At 34.4% G+C, this 27971-nt stretch overlaps 2 protein-coding genes across 6 annotated transcripts; both read right to left on the bottom strand.

Moving 5' to 3' along the window:
• Nucleotides 1-2423: 2423 nt before the first annotated feature.
• LOC103944042 (probable leucine-rich repeat receptor-like serine/threonine-protein kinase At3g14840) lies at nucleotides 2424-11711 on the bottom strand. The gene is given in 25 exon segments (XM_048590976.1): nucleotides 2424-3127; nucleotides 3213-3363; nucleotides 3466-3703; nucleotides 3786-3996; nucleotides 4079-4197; nucleotides 4358-4495; nucleotides 4727-4925; nucleotides 5003-5379; nucleotides 5534-5574; nucleotides 5682-5717; nucleotides 5830-5895; nucleotides 6073-6138; nucleotides 6265-6333; nucleotides 6490-6561; nucleotides 6648-6673; nucleotides 6675-6720; nucleotides 6862-6933; nucleotides 7128-7199; nucleotides 7284-7355; nucleotides 7435-7506; nucleotides 7602-7673; nucleotides 7759-7827; nucleotides 7943-8014; nucleotides 8646-8823; nucleotides 11344-11711. Coding segments are annotated over 25 exon segments (3018 nt in total). The 5' UTR covers nucleotides 11441-11711; the 3' UTR covers nucleotides 2424-2740.
• Nucleotides 11712-16846: 5135 nt separating this feature from the next.
• LOC103944043 (probable LRR receptor-like serine/threonine-protein kinase RFK1) lies at nucleotides 16847-23953 on the bottom strand. 5 transcript variants are annotated; one of them, XM_009354433.3, is made up of 24 exons: nucleotides 23574-23947; nucleotides 23040-23205; nucleotides 22433-22504; nucleotides 22250-22318; nucleotides 22095-22166; nucleotides 21808-21879; nucleotides 21612-21683; nucleotides 21459-21527; nucleotides 21254-21325; nucleotides 21079-21150; nucleotides 20910-20981; nucleotides 20747-20815; nucleotides 20532-20597; nucleotides 20261-20323; nucleotides 20121-20168; nucleotides 19960-20003; nucleotides 19446-19834; nucleotides 19173-19371; nucleotides 18811-18957; nucleotides 18520-18638; nucleotides 18234-18444; nucleotides 17790-18024; nucleotides 17519-17669; nucleotides 16847-17414 (listed from the first exon to the last, which is right to left on the bottom strand). In XM_009354433.3, exons 1-24 carry the CDS (start codon nucleotides 23674-23676, stop codon nucleotides 17034-17036), a joined length of 3033 nt encoding a protein of 1010 aa, XP_009352708.2. In that variant the 5' UTR covers nucleotides 23677-23947; the 3' UTR covers nucleotides 16847-17033. The 5 variants fall into 5 exon arrangements, with proteins under 5 accessions (XP_009352708.2, XP_009352707.2, XP_048446929.1 ...); XM_009354432.3 differs by having other exon boundaries at nucleotides 21459-21530; nucleotides 23574-23946; XM_048590972.1 differs by lacking the exon at nucleotides 23574-23947 and adding an exon at nucleotides 22688-22761 and having other exon boundaries at nucleotides 21459-21530; nucleotides 23040-23182.
• Between the last annotated feature and the right edge of the window lie 4018 nt (nucleotides 23954-27971).

The following is a 27971-nucleotide window of genomic DNA, read 5'->3' on the forward strand; positions in this document are numbered from 1 at the left end:
ATGAAAGATTACAGAGAAAATGACCTGGTCAATTAATTCACAAGAACAAGCCTTAATATAATGTCTGTGTTCATTGGGCGCACATGGTGACTGGTGCAATTAAATATGCACTTCCAAATTCCAACACGCAACGTTTTCAATAAATATGAAAGGATATGTGATATTCACACATCTTATCTTACTTTTCACATATTTTTCTAATTTTCGACCTTCTAATCAGATGAATTAAAAAAATTAACTGACAAAAATTAACAAGGGGTGTGCAAGAAGTAAAATGGGGTGTGTGAATAGCATACCCCTATGAAAAGAGTTCAAAGTTTTCAATATTATGAAAGAATTGTTATTAGCACTTCTCGGCACACCCCTATGAAAAGAGTTCAAAGTTTTCAATATTAGGAGAGAATTGTTATTAGCATTCCAAAAATCTCATTTGTCACTCCAAACTTTCTATTATTAGAAAGAAAAATACATTTGTGAGGGAGTATAGAATGAGATTTTTGGAGTGCCAATAACAATTCCCTATCAAGAAGAGAAAGGCTTAGGAGACTCTCAATATTAGACTTTCTATAGACTCTCTAGCACCTTATATTTTTAACATAAAATTTTATAATATTAACATAAAAATTATATTAAAAATATAAAACGACAAAAAAGTGTTTAAAATCCTACTTTGAAAAAAATCTCTTTAATATTCCCCTGTTAGATAGCAAATTGCTAAAAGCAAGTCTAGCAAGAGTCGGTAGGCACTTGGCATTCTCATTCCATCATCAATTTCTCATTGAGATCCACTTAAAAATAAATAAATAAATGGAACACGACTGGTGGGTAATAAAGTTCAAAAGGGTAAAGTGAAAAAAAGACGTCTGATGGAATAATGGAGAAGAAACCCTTTACTGTTTGTGAGTTCTCCGTGTTAGTTTAATGTGCAATTTCTATATTTATATTTTCTAAGGAGTGGATCCCAACTAGAATTAATGATTGGAAGTATATTTGTTCACCGTCATAATTATATGCTCACTATTTATTTAATCATCTGTTATGTGTTTTTTTAATTTAATTTTTATATTAAAGGTTACTTTTTTAATTTTAAAATAAGTGAAATGACATATGATAAATAATTTGATATATGGTAAGCATACAATATAATTATAGTAGCGCGCGAAAATGCTCATGTTGTTGTGGGATGAGAATGCCACGTCCTGCTTTGCTAGGAGTCTTGCTAGACGTGCTTTGCTAGCGAGTATTCTCTTAGGAATAAAGGATGAAGTAAAGTGGAACGAAGTGTTGAAATTTTGAGTAGAAATTTCATTGTTCTACATTGATCATTCTCAAAAGGTTTCCTCACTTTATAAGGCTTTGTCCCTTATAGATAGTGATTGGAGTGATGGACTATGGAGGATGAAATTGGGTTTACCCTTGAGGTTGGGTTTTGAGGTGTACTAATTAATTAATAATTAATATATATATAATATATAATTAATTATAATTAATTTTTAATTTAATTAAATTATTTTTTATGAAAAGACTCATCCTTTCAGATGAAGTTTGAGGGTGTATGAACATATCTGATAAACAGATGGAGCAACACACCCTTTGCGTTGAACAGTCGCCTCCCAAACAAACATATGCTCACTATAAATACATACATCTACATATCATTCAATGCACTGAAAATCATCAATCCTTATATACCAAGCATACTGAGAGTACCACAAACAAATTCGTCAGAAGTCTAGTTTTCCAGTGCTGGAATTCTAACTTAGATCGTTGAATCCTGGTGAAGCAGACGTTCATAGAACTACAAGCACTGAGTAGGGACGAAATTTCTGTTTCAAGGACATTACGGTACGCAAGTCTCGATCTTCTTTTTCTCTACTTGAATAATATTTCATCTTGTTTATTCTCTGTAATATATTTATTCACATTTATTATTAGCATACATAAGTTTATCATAAATTGTTGACATATCTCCAACACAAAGTCTTTGTTGAAAGTTTCCAAACACTCTACAGTAATGATCAGTATATGGTATTGATTATCAGTGATCATATACTATATGGTAATGTGTTTTTATTATTTTATGAGAAATGTTAAAGGGATTCTCTTAAAATTAGAACTTTTTATGAACTTTCAAACACCTCATAATTTAACGTTAATTTTCATGTCAACATTATAAAACATTGAGCAAAAAACATGAGGTGATAGAGAATTCATGAAGAGTCGTACTGAGAGATTCTCTTTAATATCTCTCTTATTTTATATGTTTATCTAATATGAATATTGTGTGTGTTTTTATGCATACGATTACCAACCGGGATTTAAATTTGAAATCACGTTGGCATTAGAAGAGAAATATCTATAAATTAAGAGCTAGTTGACTTGTTACAAATTCAAGACATTACACAAGCGACCGTGATAAATAATTGAGCCAGAATGACCAACTTTCGATATTCAACCTTTCCTCCCTGCTGTAATTCCTTGGAATTAAAACCATGTGAAGTGGAAACATTGACAGCTTGATCTTGACATATACACGTAAGGATTGAAGGACTGACTTTGAATCACTTAAAAATTACTGTCTTGTTTCTTTCTCCACTTGCTCATCTCACATAAAGCTTCTACTTCGCGAATGTATCAAACCCTTAGGAGGTAGCTGAAGCTTTGATATTGCAAAGTGACAGTACTACTTATCATTACTCAATAGCATTTGCATAGTTGAGAGCATAACAGGTTTACATTTCTAAGAAAATGTGCTACTAGTAGGACCAATTTTATAGAGATCTGAGGACGTAGTAGCAGAAGAATGAATCAATGTTGCATCTGATGAACCAACAAGGCTCGGAGTTTCACTTGTACTCTGCTGTGCAATCGGATCAAGTGGTTTTCTCAAGGATCCTAACCTCAGTTCATCGCCGTAGATACTTGGGTTCATGACCGATTCACAAACAGGGGTTCGTCCTTCGAGCATGCTCACTACTTCAGACATTGTAGGCCTGAGTGCTGGTGCTGGGTTGATGCATAAGAGAGCTACCTTAACCATTGTAATCGCCTCTTCCTCGTCGAAATCGGACCCCAACCTTGGGTCCACTAGCTCTATTAAGTTCCCCTTTTGTTGTAATACAAGAGCCTGAAATAAGCAGATAAAAGAGGACTAGGCGAGATTAGATCCTCAACCCTGACATGTACTCACGGTCTTAGAATGAAGATCTTACCCAATCCAGAAGGCATACGAAGTTCTCATTTCGTCGATATTTCATGTTGTTCTTTCCAGCAACAATTTCCAATGCAACCACACCAAAACTGTAAACATCTGCTTTATATGTCAAATAACCCCATAGTGCATATTCCGGAGCCATGTATCCTCTGCACAGTAAATTCAGTTTCAATTAAAGACTTAGACGCAACAGAAGTTTGCGGCGACATTGCAATAAATAAGAATATAGAATATAGTAGCAGCACGCTTACATGGTTCCAGCAACTCTGGTGCTAATGTGGGTGTTCTCTTCTTCGTCAAGTTTGGCCAAACCGAAGTCGGAGATCTTTGCGTTGAGGTCTTTGTCTAGCAGTATATTTGTAGTTTTAATGTCTCTATGTACAACCTTCAGTGCCGACTCCTCATGCAAAAAAGCCAGACCTCTCGCTATATCTATGCATATTTTCTCCCTCGCAGGCCAATCCAGCCTTAATGGACCTTCCTCTGGGCCTGAAGCAAACATGAATTTCCAGGTCATTTTAATTCACCATTCCTGTGAAGTTTTGTTACTCAACTTGGTAATTAAACTTACCGAACAAAGTATGTGCCAGGCTATTATTTTCCATATATTCATATACCAACAATAATTGGTTTGATTCAATACAACATCCATACAATCTAACAAGATTTGGATGACGCAAGGCAGATATCATGCCTATTTCATTCACAAACTCCCGGTTTCCTTGCTTTGATTTTGATGATAGTTGTTTAACCGCGATTATAGTACCATCCACCAATACACCCTGCATTTTACGTAAAAGCCAAATAGTTAATTGACGACATACAAAAATAGAGGAAAATACGCGGGTTGGAATTGTACGGCACCTTGTAGACAGACCCAAAACCGCCTTCTCCAATTTTGTTTTCTGGATCGAAGTTATTAGTGGCAGCTTTAATTTGCCTGAAGGTGAAAAAACCAGTTTGCAGATCCAGCCCTCTTAGAGCTGTCCAAAGAACAATGTCAAAATATTGGTAATATCTTATGCACTTACAATACTTCTTTTGAACTTAATTAGAGCCTGAGAGTGTATTCCCTAGCAACATGGAATTTGAAAGAATGAGACCAAGGTACTGCACGAAGCTTTCACAGTAGCTTAGTAGTACCTTTTTCCCTTGATGTCTTGCTATCAGGACAACATCTCCACCAAAGAATGCCTAAAGTCAAGAAAATGAGGCACACAACCGAAGCTCCAACTGCAGTTCCAACCACAATAGGCATCTCGCTTTGAGGAGGCTTGAAGTCTACATAATTGGAAAAAAGAAATGAAAAACAAAGTCACGAGCGATATATAAAGGCTTCTTCTATCTATGATCTACAGCCATATATACATGGGGCTTATCAATCCAAAGTAAACAAACTTTACATTTGATTACTTTTTCCACTCTAATTTAAACAAAGCTTTGGGTTGAGAGAGAGAGAGAGAGAGAGAGAGAGAGTGTGTGCGTGTTTAAAGTTCCAACTTTAGAAGATACCAGAGTTTATAGAGATAGCTGATATAAGAGGACCATATGTTCCTCTCTTTGGGGAAGTTGTTGTCCCTTTCCCTGACCAATGAAACCGGATCAGTAAAGTTTTATCCTTAACCTGAACTGCTTTAAGTTCCTTAATGACTACCCTGTCAACCCCATGTGCTTCCTTTTCTATGTCAAAATCCTTCCACACTAGTTTCTCCTGTAACAAACTTTATCAATCAGAGAATTCATCTTCAGTGGCATATAGAGCTCACAAAATAAGGTGTGATTAACTACCTGAATGTAGACATCAAATATCCGTCTTCCAAAACTGTAATATGATTTATTGCCTCTGATTATTATCTCTGCAAAGTGGAGTTTCACGGTATAATTTCCATTTACCAGGCAGCGTGCATAATATGTGAGAGAAAGAGGCGATAGGCGTGCACTCGTGTACAACTCCGAGTTGTTCATTTCAAGTACGGACATATTATTTGCTATGTAGTCATAAGCCGTTTTGTTAACATCCCAAAAAAATCCAGTGGAACTGATTCCCCAGTTGGGTATCACCGGAACAAATTTTGCATCACCCCCCAGGTCTTGATCCTCTTCGAATATAATTCCTCCAACGGTGGTTTTACTTCCTCCACAGTTAATATGTAATGAGTAGTCCTCTTCAAAGATAATCAATATATATCAGTTATAATCAGATTATAGAAAAATACCCTTTCCCATCATTTCTTTGATGAAAACTGTAATTATCCCAGTTGGGTAACTAGAAAGTATAACTTACAATCATATTTTAAATCTAATAGATATGTTGTTTACCTTTTGGACACGAAAAAGTTTCGAGGCACCCTCCAGATAATCTACATTAGTGTAGTAAAAATTAGCTTATGTAAATCTGAAGTCCACATAATGAAAAGGAAAAGAAAATCTCTTCACTGTTGAAGACTAATCAAGTTGGAAGTCTTACGAGTTGTTCTGTCCAGAAAAGCTTTTGAACAAGTTCCTGATATATACATGTGAAATCATCAGTTAGGTGCAAAAGAAAATTAGAGGTGACTCAGGGTGAAAATAGTGAAATCTGCTGAGCATGTTAACTAAAAGAAAACTGTTCTCACAACTGTTCTCTACAAGTAGTTGGCTCGGAGGTCTGAGAAAAATTATTGTAAGAAAGATCCGTCTGGCTGCACACATACAGTAACTTTGTAAGCCATTTTATCGGCCTTATGGGCGCGAACAGTACGCCCAAAGCGTGTGTTCCCCTTATGTGTAGAACATTATAATGAATTTGAAGAATATATAGCTGCCGGATTCAATGGAAAACAAACTCAAGCAATCCGATAATATGATAGGGAACATACGTTCTAGTATTTTTCATCTTGATCCAGTCTGGAATAGACCCATTGAGCAAGTTGCTTGTGAGATATCTATTCCAAAAACAATTACATGGTCACATTTAGTTATACTATATAGTTACTGTTCTAGACGGGTGGTTACACGGACGAAATATTGACTATCTAAACACATAACTAAGAAATTTTGTTGTTTCTTACATCCACTGCAAGTTTGACAGAGCTGCCATATCAGGAATATTTCCTTCCAATCTATTGAAACTGAGATCTCTGCAAGAAAATAACTAAAACTATGTTACATGAACCCAAAGCTTATTACTAATTGGATGCTTAACTGAAGAGAATGAACTCGTTAGCCAACTCGTGAACAAGAAGATATCAATTGAACAAGTAAAAAATATGAAAAATGAAGAACAGTAGTATCACAATATTTTCAAGTCTGTCATTGCTGCCATATAAGCAGGGATAGGTCCATATAAGTTACAGCTCCTCAACATTCTGCAACATAACCATAGATTAGCAAAAGTGCACTAAGTATTGATTAGTCTAAAATTACAAGAAAATACAGTACTTTCACGACTTACAAACTTTGCATATATATCATACTACGTCAAGGGTGGAAATTTTGAACCACCACTTTTTAGGTCACTGATCCTTCTGCATACATCACACCGTGAATCATTTTTAAGAAAAGGAAAGGAAAAAAAAAGTCACCAGTGAGAGAGTTATGATAATTTTTTAAAGGCAGATCAAGGTTCTTTAGTGATGATGGAACTCAGAATTACATTCAGAACTCACAGTTCTGTTAAATTACTTAAGACGGAAATGCTCGATGGAATTGGACCTTGGAAGCCACTAGCTTGGATCTCTCTGTCAACAACGGAATTCAAAACGAATAAGATGGTACACTAGAAAAGATATATGTCTTAAAAATTTTGAAGATGGAAAAGGAAAATCACTTAACAATTGTGAACAACAGAAGTCGAAACGGATAGATGTTACACCAGAAATTATATACCCTAACAATTTCGAATATGTAATAGGAAAATATTGTTTTTGCTCACAGTTTCCGAAGATGCTTCCAGCTTTGAAAAAAATCAGGTATTTTTCCAGTGAAGCTGTTACTGCTAATTCTACTGCATAAATGCAATTAGGGAATATAATAATCCGAAGATTTCTAACAGATTTACAACAAGAAAGAAAAAGGTACAAATACGTACAGTTCTGTTAACTCAGTCAGCTTAGTGAGAGACAAAGGCAGCTCTCCCGTGAGATAGTTTTCATTCAGAATGCTACATATAGACACCAATTTCAATTTATCAGTACTGGTATTTCTTATTCAAGTTATCTAGAAATTGCATAAAAGCTTACAGATTGTTCAAGTTAACCAATCTCCCAAGCTCATAAGGAACAGTTCCAGACAACATGTTATTCTGTAAGTTCCTGAAAGCATAATTCTCCTTCATCAGTCATCACAGTACACTAAACAGAGTTACAATTAATATGAGGTCGTAATGAGAGATCAAACCAGAGCATACAGATATTTTAGGCTGGTAATGTATCCCAAGTAGCCAGGGATCGGTCCCGATAAGTTGTTCACATTAATGGACCTGCATTAATGTATTTATTTTGTTAATCATAATTCAATTAGAAACGGCTAACCTTGAACATATATGAAGTTGACAGGTCACTTACAGAACTTCCAACTTCGTAGAAGCCCATTCACGCGGTATGGTACCGCTGAGGTAGTTCTGGGAGAAATCACTGTAAACAAGAGTAAAGATATTAGTAATCTTACGCCAACATTTGAGAAAATGATGTAAAAACACCTTTTTCAGACAATACATTTGAAAATATACGGCTGAAAATGTTTCCTTACACTTTCTTTAGGTAGGGTAACTTTGCAATTGATGGTGGAACTACACCAGCAAGATCTTGCCCCATGAGAAAACTGTATCACAAAAATGTCAAGAGGTCACAACCTTTAAACACTGAAGCAACAGGAATCCTAATATTTTATATCTATCCTCATGAACAATGAGGGGAATTATATATAGCAACCGAAGATTCAGTCTTCGAATCCGTAATGTTATTACAAATACCTGCAGGCGTACATAAGGTTATCACAAAACAAAATCAAATTTTATGCGTGCATTATAGTGGTGAGCTGGTTCAGATCCGGTGACATTGCAGATGTACGGGACGAGCGCGCCCCTCTTTGTGGTTGTGGAGATAAGCCAACGGTGATTTCCTTCTCGGTTTAGTTGTGTTTTGTGTATATTTGTGCCGCCTAGCAGTTTGTGTGGCCTCACTTCTTAGCGATAGCTTTTGTGTTCCTTTTTGGATATGCCACCACCGATCTATCGTGGAAATCTATACCGATAGTTTTTGTGTGTTTATTTGTTCACCGTGTTGCCATATAGGGGATTAATTAAGCGTGCTTGCGCGCTTATTCTCTCCAAATTAAAGATTTGGGTAACTGATAAAGTTATACCTGGTTATGGCACCCTTGTAATTATGTTGTAATATTTTTTTCAATGAATTAGCACTATGGCTTCTGTTCAAAAGAAAAGTTGGCATACATGCTGACAACATGGCAAAAACCATCAGGCGTGGAGCAGTTGCAGATGACAGTGTTGTTGTAGCGAGGGAAGTTATCAGATTTGTTTGTAGCCCAATTTGTGTCATTGATGCATGGGTCTATGCTGAAGTTCCAGTCTTTTTTCCCAATTTGTTTAGCTATTTCCTTTAGTGTTTCCACTGCGCCCACAAATAAAATCCATTAGAAATTCTATTTTACTAAAATGAAACACAGAGTTTATTCAAGAACCAAGGGAATTCATATAAATTTTTTTTGTAGAAAAGAACACAAGGGGAAATCATATAAATTTTTTTTATAGAAAAAGTACACGTTTAAGAAAATATACATATTTTTTTTAAATGGTATGTAGTTGAGCAATAGGAAAATTCTCAGTCAATGAGACCAACTTTGGCACTGAGCATTATGATCTCTTCTATTCAACAACGTAAAATATCCAGACTTCCATATAAAAAATAAAAAATATAATTCAAGAAAAAGTGAGGCTCCAAATGATAGATTTTTGGTATTACCAACTTGAATATTAAAAAAATGCCAACTTGAACAATTAATAAAAGGGATACTTTGGATGCGGTTCCTAATTCTGGGATACTTTGGATGCGGTCTCTAATTCTTAACATTCTTTAATTAAAATCTTAATAGTATTCAAAGTTTGATCAAGGTCCCTTGACATTGTACACCTCATTATATTACTATTAATAATTATATTTTTATAGTTTTGACATTACTTGTTTGATATTTTATGAGATTTATTGTGACATCCCACATCGCCCAAGGAAGTGATCCTTATATGTATATTCTCATCCCTATCTAGCACGAGGCTTTTTGGGAGCTCACTGGTTTCGGGTTCCGTCGAAACTCCGAAGTTAAGCGAGAAGGGGGCTAGAGCAATCTCATGATGGGTGACCCACTAGGAAGTTGCTCGTGAGTTCCCAAAAGGCCTCTTGCTAGGTAGGGATGAGAATATACATATAAGGATCACTCCCTTGGGCGATGTGGGATGTAACATTTATAATCCTATAAATTTAAAATCCCTCATTATAATACTATTAAAAACGGTTACAATAAAAAAATTCAAACATTTTGATTGAATAAATGGATAAAAACTATGTAAAAATAAGAAATAATAAATGGCAAAAGAATGTATTCATAGTGTTAAAAAAATTGGTACATTTTACAAAAAAATTGGTACATTTCACATATAACAAAGTGGTACATTAATAAAGAAGAATGGGTACATTATAAATAAATTAGGGTACAGATAAAAGATTAAAAATTATGTGTACAAATGAATTTTTAAAAATATAGGCGCTAAAAGAAATTAATACATGGGTACAAAATAAAACTAAAAAGAAAATACTACAAATTAAAAAAAAATGTTGCAAATTAAAAGTGGGTACAAACTAAAAATATAAATATATGATACAAAGTTTAGGCATAAAACATAAATATACCATATGTAATTTTTCTATCATTGATTAAATATACAATGTCACGTGATGATATACACATGGGTACCAACACAAATAAAACTTAAAAAAAAATGGGCACAAAAAGAAACTAATATATGGGTACAAATAAAAAATGAAAAGAAAATTGGTACAAATTAAAAAATATTTGCAAATTAAAAATATGTCACATCTCGGCCAGGGACGGATCACTTCTCGGGCCCGCTCCACCACCGTAGCACGATATTGTCCTCTTTGGGCTTACCATTCCCTCACGGTTTTGTTTTTGGGAACTCACAAGCAATTTCCCAATGGGTCACCCATCATGGAATTGCTCTAGCCCCCTTCTCGCTTAACTTCAGAGTTCCTACGGAACCCGAAGCCAGTGAGCTCCCAAAAGGCCTCGTGCTAGGTAGAGATAGGAATATACATATAAGGACCCTGGACGATGTGGGATGTTACAAAATAGGTACAAACTAAAAATAAAAATATATGATAAAAAATATAGCCATAAATATAAATATACTAATTGTAATATTTTTAACACTAAAGGAACATATTTAAAAATAAAAATATTTTATTATTCAAATAATTAATGATGTTATTAATACCCAAGGACCTTGATCAAAAATTCAAAATGAATAAGATTTTAATCAATGAAATAACAAAAAGAAGAATGTGAACCTAGTTTTCCCTTAATAAAATTACCAACTTGAACAATAACAAAAAGGGAAATGGTTTTCGAGCTCTTATTGTCTGTCCTTAATTCTTTTTTTATTTATTTAATCTAACAACTTATAGAAACAAGAGAATTGACCTAGGATTGCTCTTACACTGGTGTAGTCTCTACCCGAACAGGTTTGAGAAAGACTAAAATCTTCTACAAATTCTCTAATCAAAGAGGAAAACTATTGCACTGAGCTTCATCAATGATACAGTATTTTCAGTTTTTCTAATACAATAAACAAAATAGTAAATTAGAAAAAAAAAAAACACTTACCACTACATATAAAATATAAAATAAAATGATTCAAGAGCTCAACTAAAGATTAAACCCCTTCATGAAAATCAACTGGCAATATGAGAAAGTAACTCAACTCTTCGTAAACACGTGCAAAACCTCCTAATTCCCCGACGTGGATTTCACATGGTCAATAGAATGACTTGTACATAAAATGCCCTTGAATAAATTAAGAAGTAAAAAAGAAAAGAAGAATAAGAGTGACTTGCTACCTTCTTTAGGATCAGATTGAGACCGTGCTTCAATTTTGACTGTTGATGATGAGGAGAAGCAAAGGATCAACGTGAGCATGATGAGAAATCTTGCCATTTCCTTCTAGCTAGCATTACATTTGATATGAGCCCCCAACCCAACCTACCTGACTTTATAGCAAATATCATCCAGTTATTCCTCTGATCAATTTAAATCTTGCCAACTAATAAAGGGTCCCTCCTCCCGGCCCTTTGATTAGAAGGTAGAACGTACAAGTGCAATTTACGTCATTGACTTGCAAGTCGTTCTAGGTTAGTCACCCAGTTCTTCACATTATTGTCCAAGGTGTTTTCTTTGTTCTTTTTCAAAAGGCTTATTTTTAGCATCTTTGGAACTCTATTTTGATCTCAGTTTACCCTCTATAACTTAAAAGTCATCACTTTACTTTCTGAAACTCAAAATTCGTTTTACTTTGACTTGTGGACTCCCTTTTTTGTCTAAAACTTATAAGTCGTCTCCTAAAGCATTTGTGGAACCAAACACCTAATAAGATTATGCTACATGTACCATAAATTTGATTATAAATCTCCATTATCAACAATCAGAGAATATTAAGTTTAAAAGAAATTAAAGAGATAAAAATAAATAAATAAATTGATGGGGAGGTAGGAGAAAAAGGTGTGATGGTGGCTAAGACAGAGCTCATAAAAAAACATGGAAACAGAGAAGAAAAGGAAGCGAAGAAGGAAAAGCAGAATAAAGGAAGAGAGAATGAGGACTGCCACCCACCCAAAAGCCACAGGCTAGGGCCAGCGGCTGAGAGGGGTTTTCATTTGGAGCTTTTTCATAGAGAAGCGAGAAGAGAGAATGAGAGGTCCAAACCTAGCTTAACCTTCATCATAATATGTGACATTGATGATAATTAATAAACTAGTTTGATAAGAGCATTTTTAAGAGAAGTTCTAAATTTTTGTTAAACTAGCAAGTGAACAATATCACAAAACTATTTTAGCTACTCTGTTGAACTTTTTTTTTCCAAAAATGCACTCTATTTTAATAAATTTTGAATATTTTATTATTAACGTTTCAAATTCAACCAACTCATTTTCTAAAACATCATTTCTTTTCTTTTCTTTTTTTCCCTTGCTTAAATGTCCACCCTTGAGTTTTATTATTTATTTTAATATTTAACAAGTGAACAATTTCTCTACCAAATTTAAAAAGGGATTGCTCAATGTTCATGCAGACGAGACAGACTAACGTACTTGATTAAAAAAAAATAAAAAATAAAAAAAAAGGGGGACATGCTAACGTACTGCATGGGATCATTTGCATTCTTTTGCCAAATTGTGGGACAAAATTATTACTTCACATTAAAATATTATTTTTTTGAATAATACGATATTATTATAATTTTAATTACGGATAATAATAAAAAGTTGATTAAAAAATATTTGAAAATATTGAAATGTGGAAGAACACGTGGTTAGGTATTTAAAATATATATATAATTTTTTAATTAGTTTTTTATAATCTTTAATTATTTAATCAATTAAGTTGTGACTGATGTCATCATGATGTTAGCCATAAACAGAGAAGGTCAACAACATACTTGGTTTGAGTCAGTTGAACATTTGAGGGAGCATGATGTACCTAAATGGCAAGAAAATATTTAAGAGGACCCAGATCCTTAAGCTCAAACTCGAAATTCGAAAGTAAGATAAATTTCTGAATGGCAACAGGAAGATTACTAGTAAGAACAATAGTATCCACAAATAGTAACATAAATATAACATACTGACACCGATATAATATTAATGAAGAAGGATCATCCTGATTTTGCCAAAATTCGTGATGCAATATATAGAAGCTAAATTGCAGAAATCAAGCCCGAAGTGCCTATTTGAAACCATAGATAGTCATATGAAGTCTACAAACATGAGAGGGAAATGAGGGATCAACAAAACTTGGGTTGAGTCATGTATACATCCATTTTCAAGAACCCGTGTAAGGAGGAGGGATCATCATGAGAGGGAAAGGGGGGATTAGCAAAACGTAGGGGTTGAGTCATGTAGACATCCTCTTTTAAGAACTCTTGTAAGAGGATATTTTTTGATCAGATGACAAAGAAACCACCCTTGAAAAATAGCAAGGCTGCGAACCAACCGAATAATTGTGGGTGTTAAAATCCCACATCGGTGGGTTCAAAGAAATCCAATGGGTTTAAATAGGATTACCCTACTTTGATTAATACCGAGATCTTTTGTGGTAAAACCTCATACGTAACAGATTGGGTAGGTGGTAAAATTGAGAACAATATAGGTGTCGTTAGAATAGGGCAAGCCCGGTAATTCAAAAATCCAACATTGTATCAAAGCCACGGTTCGGGCCTATGCAAGCTACAAGGCTTGTCACCAGGAAAGGCTTGGAAACAAGCTTGGACTCTTAACATAGACCTCTAAGTTCCTAAAAAGGTACTTCCTGAAAAAGATTGAAAACAAGTGTGGACTTTATTGGAGCTGACCTCTAAGTTTCAATTATTAATGTGTGGATCTCCACAGTGTGAACCCCTAAATGAGGTTACACGTAAGGGCATGACTTCCTAAAAAGGCACTTCTTGAAAAAGATTGAAAACAAGTGTGGACTCCATTGGAGCCGTCTGAGTTTCAATTATCGATGTGTGAATCTCCACGTGTGAACCGCTAAATGAGGTTATATGTGAGGAAGAGTGTTAAAGTCCCACATCGGTAGATTCAAAGAAACCCAATGGGATCCACGTGTGAACTAAATGAGGTTACATGTGAGCGGGAGTGTTGAAGTCCCACATCGGTAGGTTCAAAGAAACCTAATGGGTTTAAACAGGATTACCCTACTTTAACTAATACCGAAGTTTTTTGTGATAAAACTTCATACCTAACGATTAGGTAGGTAGTAAAGTTAGGAACAATATCGATGTTGTTAGAGTGGGATGGGCTCGGTGATTCAAAAATCTAACAGTGGGTTTAACCATTGGACAAGGTCTCAGCATAATCAAAATCATATTGTTGTTGATAACTCTTAGCTACTAAGCGGGCCTTGTAGCGCTCAATAGTGTCATCGACATGCATCTTAATTTTGAGAACTCACAACCAACCAACAGGATTTTGAGAGGGATGAAGAGGCACCAAAGACCAAATAAGAGTTAATTCATCAGTCATCGCGGCCCGCCGTTTCGAAGAATGAACAGCTTGAGCGTAGACGCAGCCACGCAGGTTCAGTAGAAGATGAGGAAACCATGGCAGTGAGAGCCAAGAAAAGCGCGTAGCTAACAGTACCAGAAACAGTATCATCGGACTGTTGTTTGTGGCACTGAATTCCACACGAGTAACCATAGCATGGTACTTAGTAGCATTGAGTGGCTGTGTTGTAACATGAGGAGAAGCACTGGTGGGATCAGGATGTAACAGGACCGTGTCTGGGCAGCATAGGAGGAGCACGCGGGCCCAGAGCAGCTGGCAGGTGACCCCCATTACACACAATCAAGCACGGCAACTAGATTAGATTAACCTTCTCTGACTGGAAAGTTCAAAACCATGTGCTCTGAATTAAAAGTGTCGGCAAGTAGATTAACTTCTTTGACTGGAAAGTCAAAAACCATAGAGATAAGAAAATAAGAAACTTTAACGAAAAATTCAGAATACTATTTACATTAACAAAAAGAAATTATTATTAGTATTTTAAAAATCTTATTTTACATTCTAAATTTTCTATATTTGGAAAGAAAAATACACTTATTAATAGTGTAGAATGAGATTTTTAGAATGCTACTAACACTTTTCTTACAAAAAAATTATATTTATTTACTTTATCTTTTATTTTATCTTTATCGTTATCTCAAAGTTTTCAAAATTTATTCATTAGTTTCCTAAGAAAATAAGTAGACTCCGCGTCAGAAACCTTACCTTTTGAAAAGCCATCAAAAGGAATGTCAAATCAATGTTGCGTCTACATTCAAGTATTCATATTACACTTGCATGGTCGCTTTGGTCCAATTCATGCATGCATGCATAGCAGCTTAGTGTTGAGAATGAGTTTTACGTTGATAGAAAGATGAATTTTGCATAGATTTATAAGAGATTGGGCTATTTCTCATATTGTCTATTGATTTTATGGTGAAACCTCAACTTTACTCTTCATATTGTCAATTGGTTTTATCATGGAACCTTAACTTCTTCATAGTATTAGAGCAAGTTGTCTCACGTGTGAAGGTCAAACGGTCATATATGCTCCACGTCATCTCGTTGTATTGTCCACGTATTAGGCTCGAAATCCACTACACATGAGGGACATTTGAGAATGAGTCTCACATTAATGAAAAGAGGAACCTCGCATGAGCTTATAAGAGGTTGAGTTACTTCCCATATTGCCAATTAATTTTATGGTGAAGCCTCAACATCTTCACTTAGGAGGCGTTTGGTTTACACAAAAAACGAGTTTGGGGACAAAATTTTAGACTTCGGAAACAGTTGTCTAGCTCGTAAGAAAATAATTAAAGAGAAAAATGAAACCCTCCATCCACTTCAAGTTTCATTTTCCCTCTTTAGACCTAAACCCTAAGCTCAAAGAATTTTCCCAAATGAAACCCTTCAGGCTTCATCCACTTTCACGTTGTGCGTGGCTTTCTTCTTCTTCTTTTTTTTTTTTTTTCATTTTTTTCCTTAAAAATCAGTAAGCGATCATGACTTGTCCGTTGTAACTTGCAACTGTGACAAAATGCCAGTTGGTAAATTGTTGAGTCCGTGTGAGCATTCAGGTACATAATATGAAAACCAAGAAGTTGTAATAAAATAATTAGTTACTAGCATTACGGTTTAGCACTGTTGACATGCAAGTCGTTTTACGTGAAAGATTTTGTGACACATAAATAGCGAAACCAATATTTAATTTGTCTGGTTTAACTAAAACCCTCATCATGAATAATGGTAGACTCTAAACTTTATAAGAAATTAAACTATTTGTAGGGAGAACATATGTACGAGAATATAAATACATGTTTACCCCTTGAAATATTATTATAAATGGTAATTTGCCCAGTCTTCATGTTCATCCACATTTCATCCAAATTTCTACCAAAAAAGTCACATGCTGGTCAGTTAATGTTTTTTTTTTTTTTTTTTTTTAAATATTTATGATTCTTCTTTTCACAAGGTTATTTGCTATTTTTTCTTTTTTGAAATGTGACATTTTGATGAAATTTCAGATGAAAGTTGGAAAAACATGACCAAAAGAGAAACTGGTCATTATTCTTCATAACCTTGTAGAAATTCTCTAATGCTGGATATGTACAAATAGGATTACATTTTCTATACAAATAAATAGTAAATAAACTTATTAACATAATTATATAGGGTGGTGATAGCACTGCTCAATTTCCGCCCGTGAGATGAATTGAAGAAGATTAGTAGACAAAAACTAACAAGGATGTGTGGAAGATAAAAAAATATGTGGATAGCACTACCCATTATATAAACAAGTCTATTGAGATTTCATGAACTAAACTTGAATCTCAATTGATATAAGGATTTTTGCAGATACAACAATGGAACCTAAAAATTGCCAACATTCTTCCAAAACTCCGTATATATATGTACAAGAAAGAAATATGGACAGCAAATCTGCATATGCGTTTACAAAGACTACCAATACAACATGGTTGAACTTCCACTAGTTCTCAAGAGGGTCTTGATTCCGAGTTGATTTCTGAGAAGTCGAGTCCAGTTGTAGAGGTAGATTCGAACGTGTGGACGGTAGTTGAATTTTGTGTTTGGGCAATACTCGAGCTATGATCACCCCGCTGGCGGTGCAGGTCTCTCATAGCCTTAAATCTCAAATCCTCCTTATAGGTGCTCGGTTCTGGTATCACGTCAGGGACGGGGATTTGTCCTTCAAGCATGCTCACCACCTCGGACATGCTAGGCCTAAGTGATGCAGAGACATTTGTGCACAGGAGAGCTACTTTAACCATGATCTCTGCTTCTTTTTGGTCAACCTCAGAACCTAAGCTCTCATCGATCAGCTCCAACAAGTTTCCTGTTTGTTGTAAATGACAAGCCTGCAAATGTTCATCATAGTTTCACGCTGAATCAATATTAAGGATAACAACCAGATGAATGGATGTGAAAATGGATCAAACAGCAAAGGGTGTGGTAAGAGTACCCAATCTAAAAGGCAAACCCAAATATCATTCGGAATATAATTGTTGTTGTTCTTCCCACTGATGATTTCCAAGGCCACTACTCCAAAACTGTAAACATCTGCTTTGTACGTCAGGTGACCCCATAGTGCGTATTCCGGTGCCATATATCCTCTGCAAATCAAGATCCCAATATGTTGTTACTCAAAAAATATATTCACCAAATTAACTAAATTCCGCTGCAAGTATAACAAGAAGTCAATGTAAACAAGGATATGGCAAGTGGCAACTGACATGGTCCCAGCTACTCGGGTGCTTATGTGCGTCTTCTCCTCTTCATCAAGCTTTGCCAATCCAAAGTCAGATATTTTAGGGTTCAAGTCCTCATCAAGCAGCACATTAGTAGCTTTGATGTCCCGGTGAACAATTTTAAGTACAGATTCTTCATGGAGAAAAGCTAGTCCTCTTGCTATCCCAATGCAGATCTTAAGCCTTGTTGGCCAGTCTAATTTAAGATGATTTTCTCGGCCTACAAAATTATATCAAAGAAAATATTGCTCACTCTAACTTTCTGTTCATCTATAAATAAATTATGTAAACAGATAGTTCCGAAAAGAATGAAACTCAAGTACTCAGGGAGTATAGAAGAAGAAGTCTAGAAATCAGTCTAGTGAAGCAAAATGAAATTAAAAGGATAAAACCATACTTATACAGTTGAATAATTGACATCATACTCACCAAACAAAGCTCGTGCAAGGTTATTGTTCTCCATGTACTCATATACCAGCAATAACTGACCACCTTCAATACAACATCCATGAAGTTTCACAAGATTCGGATGTTGCAAACAAGAAATCATGCCCATCTCATTTAAGAACTCACGATTTCCTTGCCTTGACTTGGACGACAGCTGCTTAACAGCTATCACTCTACCATCAGGCAATTGACCCTGCACCCAACCCATGTTCAGAATTATGAATCTCATGTAAATGGAAATAATTCAATGTACAGGTTCCTAAAGTACCTTGTAGACAGGACCAAAGCCACCTTCTCCAATTTTGTTATCATAATCGAAGTCATTAGTGGCAGCCTTTAGTTGTTTTAAAGTAAAACCCCCTGTCTGCCCATCAAGTCCGTCTCTATCTGTCCAAGGAAGGTAAGAATAAGAGCATGCAAAGTGTTATTCATCAATATATTTCCTTGCTTGAGCAAACAAAACGTCTAATTGTTAGTTTTCACTTCATTTCATTTTCTACTGGAAATTATCAATACAAATCACTGAATCTGAGAATGGCACACTTGAAAGATCAAGCACCTTTCCTTCTTCCCCTTTTGCACGCCAAGTACCCTTTCCACCAAAGGATTCCTAATATGACGAATACTAGGAGAAATGCTCCTACTACAACTCCTGTGACAATGTGAGTAGTTCCCCTTTTTCCACCACTTGAGCAATCTCTGGAATCTGCTTAAAGGAAAAAATCATTTAGTTAACTGGAATAACATATAAGGAGAAAGGGCATGATATGTCCAGGTAGGCAAACATAAAACTTTCAAAATTGAACAAAAGAAACCGTCAACAAAGTTGAATATGTTGTCATCCAAGCCTTTTCTCAAGCGTACTTTATCACGAATGCTTTACAATACGGCAAAGAAGAAGAACTCATCAAAATGTCTCACCAGATTCCACGGAAATAGCAGAGATAAGGGGACCATATACTCCTCTTTCAGGAATCCTTGTTGTGCCTTTACCAGCAAAATAGAATCGGATCTCTAAGATATTATTTGTCACACTGACATTGTGCTCTTGTAATACTACAGGCTTTTGAGCCATCTTCGCCTCATCTTCAATATTGAAATCCTTCTGCAATACTTTATCCTGAGACAAAGTGCTAACGTTAAACCTCTTTGTGACTTCAAAAAATATACCTTCGTAACAATATGACCAATTACCTGAACATAGATATCAAAAATGCGCCTGCCAAGACTAGTATACGTTTGGTCATTTGTGAACTGTATCTCCGCAAAGTGAAGACTGACAGTATAGTTACCATTTTCTAAGCAATAATGGAAATAAGTGATTGAAATTGGAGATATGCGTGCTGTTTTGTATAATCCAGAGAGATTCGAAGATGACAGAGATACAGAGTAACGTGTATTCTGGAAATCATTGTCATCCATGAAGTCTCCAGTGCTGCTAAATCCCCAATAATAATTATCATTTAAGAAATACTTTGCACTGCCACCTTCAACCCCTCCGTCTCCTTCATACACAATGTCTCCTTTGTCTCCTTTGACAGTAATGTCATTTCCACCACAATTAACATGCAAACAAGTTGAATCTGGCATCACACATTAAAATAAAAATATAAGTGAGAGGATATGAAAGAATGCTGGATAATAATGTACTACGGACAGTTGAGAAGAATTTACTTTATTGCTTGTACAATCTTAAATATATCCTTACATCGTGGACAATTGAGATTCTTCAAGCATGGAAGACCTCTCCTTCTGCCATAATTGAGTGGAAAAATATACATTAACATGGAATGTACGCCATGCACATATGGACATCTTTGGATCGAATAATGCAACAAAAGAAAGCAAGACAGAGAAAGACAATCTTACAAGTTGTTCTCTCTTGAAGAGCTCTGAAACAAGTTCAGGTTTAGATTCCTAACAAAAGGGAAATGGGTGAAACAACAATCAGTTTATATCCATTTAAAGCCAGTATAAAACATAAATATTTACTAGAGAAGTATTCTGACAGGTTCTCTTGACAAGCAGGTTCCTCGGGGCCTTGCCATGTGAAGTTATTGTACGAAAGATCACTGCACGCAAAAAACAAATCGTAAAAGGTCACTCTCTGTCTAGGAAAAAGTACATAAGGCAAGAAACGATGTTGCTCCAAGAGATGCCATATAATTTATTGTAATGGATTTTACAACAATACTTTTTCCAATTTGAAATCAAAGAGTGTCATATGTCAAAAGAGAAGAAGAAATAAGATGAAACATCAAAAATAAGTATCGGACATACATATTACTTCCATCCTTGAAGACTGAATCTGGTACACTTCCACTCATAGAGTTGCCAGTTAAAAATCTACAGAAAGCATCAAATATTCAGTACTAGATTATATAATGAAAGAAAAAATAAGTAAGCACACGCCAACTTAAAAATCTAAGTTTCATTTGGTTGCATTTCTTAAAATATAGTTTATAGCTAGATCTATCAGAAAAGGTTATACTTACAGGAATCTCAAACGCTCTAAGTTCAATGAGGCTGGAATTTCCCCTGCTAACTTGTTAAAACTAACATCGCTGTCAGAATCAGAATACACAAAATATAATTAAAATGCACCCCCAGTCATAAGACAACAACATAATCGGCCCCCACTCCACATGCTTTACTTACAACATTTCCAGGTTTTGCATAGTCCAGACGTTTGGAGGAATCTCTCCAGAAATGTTACAGTTTCGGAGAACCCTACAATGCATAACTAAATAGCATTAGAAAAACCACCAACTAAGGTAAATATAACTAACGCCTTCATGGTATTTGATGATATAAACACTCAACGTACAATCTTACTAGGCCTGTTGTGTTTTTGAAGGTAGGAAAACCCTGCTCTGTCCCATTTATATCGCTAATCCTCCTACGTAGGCACCACAAGAAATAAAAACAAGCAATTCAATAAAAATAAAAAGAAATAGAACTAATTAGAGCTACAAAGAAAACTTGAAAAGGCATGTACTCACAACTCTATTAAGTTACTCAAAAGAGATATATTGGAAGGGATGGGTCCTTGAAGCCCACTTGCATGCATTTCTCTACAATGATCCAAACATAAATGTGACATACACATACATGAAACGATAGAAACAAATAAGTCTGAAGTAATTTGGATCATCTATGATGTCTTGAACAGCAGGTCTGATTTTTTTCAAAAGAGAAAGATCTTACAATCTCTCGAGTTGTTTCCAATTCAGTATAAAATCAGGTATTGTTCCATTGAAGTTGTTATCGTTTATTCTACTGCATCGGACAATAAAATGGTATCAGTTGACATGTAAGCAGGTTATTAGACATTATAAACAAATACACTAAAAAACTTACAAGTCTGTCAAATTTCTTAGCCCAGAAAATGTAGTCGGTAAGTTTCCAGTCAAACGATTGGAGGACAACATCCTGCAATTCCAATGCCAAAGCAATGAACCATCAATTTTTACCTATCATCCATCCTTCAAAGAAGTGTTAACAGTGTAGTAAAAAAATATCAAGAACCAATTTTTTCCAAGGAAAATTGCATTACATAGTTCCCAAGTTGATTAAACTTCCAAGCTCAGGGGGAACAACTCCAGAGAATTGATTTGCTTCAAGATGCCTGATTGTCAAAAAAGAAAGAATATTGAGATTAGAAGGAGCAAGCCAGAATGACTCTCATTGACTGCGCAAAAACGATTTCCCAATGGATGCAAATATAAAAGCTTCTGCAGAACGTGAACCAGAGAGAAGGGATGGAGAGCCTGCCAATCTTATTTACCATAAGTCCATGCCTAAAAAATTATTAACCTAGAAAACAGAAAATATATAACTTACAGGTATGTAAGAGTAGTAATATTTCCCAACTCCTTCGGAATCTCCCCTGATAAGCGATTCACAAGAAGAGAGCTGCATAGAATTTCTATTTAATTTACAACGAGAAGTACGTAATCAAAATTAAATAAAATAAAATAAAGTTGACAAGAGCTCACATCGAAGTTAACTGCGTTACACCCCATTCTTTTGGTATTGTACCATTAAGATAATTGAGAGCAAAATCACTGCACAAAGGGGAAGAAGAAGAAAGTGAAGTGGATTTCACAAGAAATAAGGTCACAGAACAAAGTAATCAGACGTTAGTCATATTACTCTTGAACTTTACAACATGCTCTTACATTTTTTTAAGGTAAGGAAGTTTGACAAGTTGAGGTGGAAGCATGCCGGGTAGACTATAACCCTTGAGTACTCTGTCAGATTCAAAATTATAAATTCGAGTGTTAAGCAGGGTACAATGTAACTAAGGAAGCAGAACAATCATAAAGGGGGTTGCTTTCAAATGAATGATTAGTGGTCATCATTCAGAATTATTCTCTTTCTGTGAAAAAGCCCTTCCTTTAGTCGGAATACCAATATGGGCAAACTACACTAACCTCCAAAAGGTCAAGAACATCAAGCTTATTACCGTCGCCAAGTTTAACATTAGCAACAGAACTTCTTCTAGCACCTATTAGACAAGGACGGCCAAAGTAAGTTCTAGCACTGCAAGGAGGATTCTTGTAGTTCACGGTTTCGATCTACCCCCATCAGAGGTCAGTATAGTTTACCCGAAAAATAGAGAAAACAAGCATAAAAACTTTCTTGATTTATTTTCTTTTCTTGTTTCCGGCTAAGTATTTACAAAATATACCAATCTATATCATGCAAAGATATATAATCATGTAAATGAAATCAAGAAATATAATCATGTAAAAACTATTCAGTAATAAGATGAGGGATCTGTACATTTCTGCGACATGGCAGACACTGTTGTTGCAGTCACAACGAATACTACTCTCAGCTCCTTTTGGTGTCTCTTCTGTTACCCCAACCGAGTCAATTTCGCAAGAATCGCCATTAAACTTCCAATAATTTGCACCCATCGTTTCAGTTATTTCTTGGAGAGCATCAACTATCCACAATTAAAAGGAACCATCACGTACAGATATACATATTCAAGAAAATAATGAGTTTCTGGTATTCACAGATGGCAAATAATTTAGTGTTGAACTAGCTTAATCTTTAGCCTTTGAACGTCACATAAAAGAAAAACAAACTATGCCCACAACAATTTAAGTTACAAGTATCCATTTGGTCACTGAGAAAATCGAAGAACAAAATATCAGAAAAAATGGCTGATTCTTGTTGCAAAAAGAATAAAACCCAAGTTCCAAAATTTCAGAGCGCAACATCCAAAGATTCAAACTTTTCATCTCCCCACACATTTTGGCACCTACCCAATTGAATTTTTACGCAAAAGAGTAAGAAATTAGCTCTTACCTTCATCCTGGGGCACCACAGACTCGGAAAATCTAAGCAAGCTGAAGCTGCAGCTGAAAACAATAACCAGAACAGCAGAGAAGCTGCTGCACTTGGGCAACATAGCGAAGAAGATTGAAGATGTGGGAATATAGTCCTGGGATGGTGAAAGTGGGGGACAAGAGTCCTGGCCTCTGAAAGATTTGGGCAGTATAGTACTGTACCAACGAGGCCAGTGGTATTGCAAAGCTGGTAACTTTAAACAAGTCAGTCAGCCAATGCATGTAGTTGACAATAGAAGAAAAATCCCAGATCCGGGTAGGGAAACATCAATTTCGTGATGTCGATCGGATTGACAACTTTGATAGAATGGAATAGAATAATTGAGACAGTGTACGGAGACGCTCTGAAAAATGAGATGAAATCTCCGATTCAGTTTAATGTTAATTTTCTTCTTAATATTATAAATCTCTATTAATTAATGAAATTTTTTTTATCAATTAAAAGAGGGTAAAAAAAAAAAATTAATCTTTTATCACACAAAAAAAAAAAGACAATAATGTAATTTCACAAATTCAAATTTTACTATTTTTTATTGAAATCTCACCTACAAGTGATGTTAAAATACCTCTAATATTTATAAAAGAAAAAAAACAAAAACAAAAAATCTCACTCCCCTCTGTCTCCCTTTCTTCTTCTCTCTCCTTCTCATTTTCTAAAAAAAATTGTGTTCACACACACAAAATATGTAGGCAAATGTTAGTTATTAATTAATGAAACTCTCTTTGTCAATCAAAAGATTGTGAAAAAACTACTTAGTATTCTATCAAACAAAAAAAAATGATGGGCAATAATGTAAGTTCACATGTCAAAATTTTACTGTTTTTAATTGAAACCTCACCTACAAGTGATGTGAAAATGCCTCTAATATTATATAAATAAAATAAAATAAAATAAAATAAAAAAACCGAAAAACAAAAACCTCCCACACCCTCCACTTTCTCTCTCTCCTTCTCATTTTCTAAAAAAATGTATTTATACACACAAAATATGTGGACAAATACTAATAAATTATTATAAAAAATAAAAAATAAAAAAAATTCATAAAAAGTCTCACATATTAAAAAATCTCCGTAACATCTTCCCAAATACAACGTATGACCCTGCAAAGAAAGAGTAAATGTAGGGACTTCTTTGGAAACCCCAAGGGGTGAGGTTGTGTGTGTATGTGGACCTCCTAAAGGTTGAAATTTCTTTTTGTCATTTTCTCCCCATAATTCAATTTTGGTTGCACTAATGGTTTAATAAAATAATTTTAAAATCACATGATATAAATATTGACGATTAAATTATAAGTACTTTATAAAAAGTTTATTTTATATTAGTGACGGATGTTATGAGCTATATATGTAATCCAAATAGATGATCTTCTTAACATTTCATTTCTGAAAAATGTTAGGAACCTTCCTAACTTAGTCTCCCATCTTTAGCCTTCTTACTTTTCCTCATGTTATGCTTTTCCTCAGGCGGCAGTCAGCCAATTCATGTAGTTGACAATTGAGAAAAATCCCAGATCCGGATAGGGAAACATTAATTTCGTGATGTAGATCGGATAGACAATTTTGATAGAATGGAATAGAATACTTGATACAATGTACGGAGACCCTCTGGAAAATGAGATGAAATCCTTTTTATAATTTAACGTTAATTTTCTTATCAATATTATAAATTATTATGAAAAGTATAAAATGACAATTTTTTTTTTTATAAGAAGTCTCACGTATAAAAGAATTTCCTTAACATTTCCGAACTACAAAATATGACCCTGCAAAGAAAAAGCAAATGTAGGGGCTTCTTTGGAAACCCAAAGGGGTGCGGTTGTGTGTGTGTGTGTGGACCTCCCAAAGGCTAAAGGTTGAACTTTCTTTTTGTCGTTTTCTCTCCACAAGTCAATTTTGATTGCCCTAATCTTTTAATAAAATAATTTTGAAATTATATAATATGAATGTTAATAATTAAATTATAAGTATTTGATTAATGAGTTTATTTTATAGTAGTGACAGATGTTATGAGCTATATATGTAGTCGAAATATATGATCTTCTTTGCATTTTCATTTCAGAACATGCTAGGAACCTTCCTTAACTTAGTCTCTCATTTCAGCCTTCTCACTTTTCCTCATGCCATACTTAACTAAAATTCAAAAGCTGAAAATTTTATTATATTAAAATTCCACTATTTTTAGTATAATGAGTATTTTAGATTATCAATAAATAAGTAATTAAACTTATAGTTTTGCGTGCTAGTAAATAAAATGTGGCATGTGAAAAAATGAGAAGGTAAATGACAAAGTTGTTAGCACTCCGTAGTAATTTTATCTCGTCATGCTTGCAATTTCTAGTAAGAGAAATGCTAAGGGGTCTCTCTCAAAAGTTAGACTCCATAAACTCTCTCCCAACTCACAATTTAATATCAATTCTCGTATCAAAATTGCATTACATAGTCATACACATGAAAATTTATTGAACTCTTTTGACATTGTTTTTCTTTGTATGCAAATATAATTTATTAAACACTTCTTGTTTTATTTCATACTATAACAAATGTTTTTTTTTCTTTCTTTCTAAAATAATGAAACTCACAGTAAATGATGAATTGTGTTAGTGATTAGGATTTATTTTTTTCGAACAAACTATATTATCTACACTAAGGGGAAGGGAGATGGGCAAAGCCTCACAACATGCTAGCAATAATGTGGTTCAGATTCGCTTTTGGCAATAATTGAACCTAAGACATCTCACTTACAAGTGAAGAGGAATAACATTAGACTACAGTACTAAATGGCAGAATCTTCTTTTTTTACCCATTACGTTGTGAGTTCAAATTAAAGTAAAATATAAAATAATAATAAAATCAAAGAAATACCACTTGAATTAATTTGAACATAAATCAATATGAATCTCATGACAAGATCTCAGCCACTTTATAATTCATGACATGATCCAAAATTATAAGTAATATGTGGTCCAAAAGGATATAGGCTGTCGGTTTTGGAAGAAACATATTAAGACTTTATTCCAGCCATATTTTTTATTTAAGACTTTATTTCAGCCGTCACATTTTTTTTATTTTTATTTTTTTAATAAATGATATTATCTAGACTAGAGGATTGAAGAGTAGGCTAAATTTAACAATAAATTCAGTGAAAATCGAACTAAATACTTTTCAGTTACAAAGGATAAAGAATACCACATATCACAATCGTAAATGACAGCCGTCACATTTATTTAAAATAATCTAGATTAAAAGAAAGGGATGGGAGGTTACCAAAAAAAAAAAGAAAGAAAGAAAGAGGAGAGAATCCAAGTTCATATTAAGACCGGAAAATGTAAGGCACCGTACAACTTGTTCAACGCGCGTCATGGCACGGAATTTCACCGTTTGACCATTCCAAAATTGATTTTTTTCGAAATTATATTTATATTATGTTAATATTGAGGGATAAATTTTATAAATCATATGATTAGTTGGTGATAATTTGATTATTAATAAATATTGGTTAGCGTGTTTATTTCTTATACATATCATATGATATAAAAATTTAGTTTAACTAGCATTACTCATTTATATTTTTTAAGAGTAATGTTACATTTACCATCTATTTCTACCATTATTTGTACGATCTTTCTAATGGAGGTAGGGTCCACCAACACACATGTGGATCCCATCTCTATAAAAGCGTTTTTGTTGAAAATATTTTTGGAACTAATCATTCATAAAAAATAAAAAAAAACTAAAAATGAAATGAATCTTGAAAATTCACTTTAAGTGCTTTTGAAACTTTAAAGCATTTTATTTAAAAACGTTTTCAGTCATTTAAAATCACCTTCAAAGAGAACATTGTTGACCGAAAAAAAAAAAAAAAAAACAACGGCAGAAATTAGGAAATGTTTTTGTTAGATATTACATTTGTATATTTATGCTCAATTTATCTAATCATATATGTGCTAATTTCAATTTAATTACGATCGTTGTCAAGAAAATTATAGTATCTGCATGCTGCAAGATAGTGCAACTTGGTGATATAATCATGGATTAAATCACTATCTAATTATTGATTAATTGATGAGCTTTCTTGTACAAGTAGAAAACCACAACTGAATAAGCCTCGTGTCCTCATGACACACTTTGTCAACAATTTAAGCAATAAGCATAAGCATTTTTCATGCTTTAGTTAATTGTTCGTGTTTTTCTAAGTGATTTAATAACATTTTTTAACCAATATTTTCTCACTTTTCATGTGCATGTCGAATTGTCGATCGACTATCGACTAAACGTCGTTCAAACAACGTTTTAATTAGTTAGATTAATAAAAGCTAGCTAAATTCAATGACGGCTAACGTTGGTCAAAAGTATATGA

The sequence above is a fragment of a genome, unplaced genomic scaffold (genome assembly GCF_019419815.1).
Source record: "Pyrus x bretschneideri cultivar Hongxiangsu unplaced genomic scaffold, Pyrus_bretschneideri_v1 Contig33, whole genome shotgun sequence".
In the NCBI taxonomy this organism is placed as follows: domain Eukaryota; kingdom Viridiplantae; phylum Streptophyta; class Magnoliopsida; order Rosales; family Rosaceae; genus Pyrus; species Pyrus x bretschneideri.